The sequence below is a fragment of the Bubalus kerabau genome, chromosome 15, assembly GCF_029407905.1.
Source record: "Bubalus kerabau isolate K-KA32 ecotype Philippines breed swamp buffalo chromosome 15, PCC_UOA_SB_1v2, whole genome shotgun sequence".
In the NCBI taxonomy this organism is placed as follows: domain Eukaryota; kingdom Metazoa; phylum Chordata; class Mammalia; order Artiodactyla; family Bovidae; genus Bubalus; species Bubalus kerabau.
Window position 1 is genome coordinate 84,207,432 of NC_073638.1, and position 3,385 is coordinate 84,210,816.

The window sequence follows — 3,385 nt, forward strand, 5'->3', positions numbered from 1 at the left end:
TGTTTTAAAGAATTATGAAGTAAGTTATCTCATTAGTACAAAATAATTGCAATGACAAGTTATCTACCCAAAATAGCAGCAGCAGATTTAAGAAGTCCCTCAGAAACAGCCAAGAGCAAGGAAACTGACTCATGGACAGCAACATGGCAATGAGAACCAGACGACAGCTTTTCTTAAGCAAGAAGTCAGCAGAATATTTCCTAATATGAAATTGAAACTTGCTAATATAAAGTGAAGGTGGCTCAGTCACGTCCGACTCTTTGTGACCCCATGGGCTAAACATCCATGGAATTCTCCAGGCCAGAATACTGGAGTGGGGAGCCTTTCCCTTCTCCAGGGGATCTTCCCAACCCAGGGATCAAACCCAGGTCTCCCGCATTGCAGGAGGATTCTTTACCATCTGAGCCACCAGGGAAGCCCAAGAATACTAGAGTGGGTAGCCTAACCCTTCTCCAGTGGATCTTCCTGACCCAGGAATGGAACTGGTGTCTCCTGCATTGCAGGCAGACTCTTTACCAGCTGAGCTACCAGGGAAGCCCAATGAGAAACAGATGACATCTTTTTTAAACAAGAAGTCAGCAGAATATTTTGCTAATATGAGTATTAAACTTGTAGATTTGTAAGTCCACAATGGCTGGAGCCATGTCTTACTTATCTTTGAATACAAGGATATGGTTTGAATACAGGAAAATACTTTAGACAGCTTCTGATATCAATAAATGTGTGTGAAATAAAAATAATAACATTTTAAAAATAAAATTAATTAATTAAATAAATTAGGTTGTGTAAAGGTCACTCAGTTCAGTTCAGTTCAGTCGCTCAGTCGTGTCCAACTCTTTGCAACCCCATGAATTGCAGCACGCCAGGCCTCCCTGTCCATCACCAACTCCCAGAGTTCACTGAGACTCATGTCCATCGAGTCAGTGATGCCATCCAGCCATCTCATCCTCTGCCGTTACCTTCTCCTCCTGCCCCCAATCCCTCCCAGCATCAGAGTCTTTTCCAATGAGTCAACTCTTCACATGAGGTGGCCAAAATACTGGAGTTTCCGCTTTAGCATCTTTCCTTCCAAAGAAATCCCAGGGCTGATCTCCTTCAAAATGCACTGGTTGGATCTCCTTGTAGTCCAAGGGACTCTCGAGAGTCTTCTCCAACACCACACTTCAAAAGCATCAATTCTTCGGCGCTCAGCTTTCTTCACAGTCCAACTCTCACATCCATACATGACCACTGGAAAAACCATAGCCTTGACTAGACAGACCTTTGTTGGCAAAGTAATGTCTCTGCTTTTGAATATGCTATCTAGGTTGGTCATAACTTTCCTTCCAAGGAGTAAGCGTCTTTTAATTTCATGGCTGCAGTCACCATCTGCAGTGATTTTGGAGCCCAAAAAAAGAAAGTCTGACACTGTTTCCACTGTTCCCCATCTATTTCCCATGAAGTAAAGACTACTACTTAACACAAATGCTTATTCCTTCCAAAAACAGGTTTACAGGAAATGAATTGTTGAATGGCTTCACATATGATGATTTGAATGGATCACTAAACTGAGTGCAATCTTAAAAATTTGGACAACTCAACCAATTGTAAACATTACAGCCACGTGGGGAAAGTTCTGAATTGCATTCACAGTGTTTAAGAAGAAAACAAAATAAATAGCTGAGCACTTTCATATGAAGTAGCTTCAAACAAAACAGACAGAAAAAGGATGAGTCCATGGAGCTGGGAAACGGCACCAGGGTGAAAGAATTTATTTTCCTCGGCCTGACCCAGAATCAAGAACTGAGCCTGGTCTTATTTCTCTTCCTCCTTTTGGTGTACGTCACCACTCTGCTGGGAAACCTCCTCATCATGGTCACGGTGACCCGGGACTCTCGCCTTCACACCCCCATGTACTTTTTGCTCCGGAATTTGTCTGTTGCCGACATCTGCTTTTCCTCCATCACAGCCCCCAAGGTCCTGGCGGACCTTCTGGTCCAGAGAAAGGCCATCTCCTTCAATGGCTGCTTCACCCAGATGTTTTTCTTCCACCTTATTGGAGGGGTGGATGTATTTTCTTTGTCGCTGATGGCCTTTGACCGCTACGTGGCCATCACTAAGCCCCAGCACTACGTGACCGTCATGAGTCGGGGGCGGTGCATTGGGTTGATAGTGGCCTCCTGGGCGGGGGGCTTCGTCCACTCCATCGTGCAGATCTCCCCGTTGCTCCCACTCCCCTTCTGTGGACCCAACGTCCTGGACACTTTCTACTGCGACGTCCCCCAGGTCCTCACACTCGCCTGCATGGACACTGCTGTCCTTGAGCTCCTGATGATTTCCAACAGCGGACTGCTCACCACCCTGTGGTTTGTCTTCCTCCTTGTATCGTACATGGTCATATTATTACTAATAAGGTCCCACTCTGGGGAGGGCAGGGGGAAAGCCATCTCCACCTGCACCGCCCACATCACGGTGGTCACCCTGCACTTCGTGCCCTGCATCTACATCTATGCCCGGCCCTTCACCGTCCTCCCCACCGATAAGGCCGTCTCTGTGACCTTCACTGTCATCTCCCCTCTGCTGAACCCCCTGATCTATACCCTGAGGAACCAGGAGATGAAGGCAGCCATGAGGAGACTGAGCGGAAGACTAGGGCCTTCTGACGGCGTAGACTGATAGCTCACTCCGTTTCACCACCTTTGAAAGTCTTTGTGCATCAACAATCTATATTTATTAAGGATTTCTGATTAATTTTTAAAGTCTACTAAGATACATTGTTCTTGCTGTTATTGTTGTTTAGTCACTAAGTCATGTCCTACACTTTAGGACCCCATGGACTATAGGCTGCCAGGCTCCTTTGTTCATGGGATTCTCCAGGCAAGAATACTGGAGTGGGTTTCCATTTCCGTCTCCAGACAATCTTCTCAACCCAAGGATCGAACCTGCATCTCCTTCATTGGCAGGCAGATTCTTTACCTCTGAGCCACCAGGAAAGCCCCACTAAGAAACATATGACTTACAAATGTTCTGATCAGCATGCAATCATAATTTTAAAATGGATTTTATATTACAAAAGAAGTAGAGAAATTGAGTAGATAGCTAGAGAAATGAATGTCACCTACAGCCTTGGAAGAAATAAAGAAAATGGAATCCAATTCACTCAGATAATTTTATCACATTGGATAGCTATGGGGTTTTTTCAGCTCTATTGAGTTGCAATTGACAAATGCAAATGGCATATATTTAAGATGTACAACTTGATGTCTGGATATACATGAATATTGTGAAATGGTCACTGCAGCAAAATGAGTTACAGTGGGGTCTCTCTTGCTATCTCTTACAACTACATGGGAATCTACACTTATCTAAACAAATTTTTCAATTTAAAAAAAAAGCAAAATATATA

The 3,385-nt window shown here is 44.4% G+C and overlaps 1 protein-coding gene across 1 annotated transcript; it reads left to right on the plus strand.

The window, feature by feature from the left end:
- The first annotated feature begins 1,716 nt into the window (after positions 1-1,716).
- On the plus strand, positions 1,717-2,655 carry LOC129628628 (olfactory receptor 4D10-like). Its single transcript, XM_055548096.1, has one exon. The coding sequence runs from the start codon at positions 1,717-1,719 to the stop codon at positions 2,653-2,655; it is 939 nt and encodes a 312-aa protein (XP_055404071.1).
- Positions 2,656-3,385: the final 730 nt, after the last annotated feature.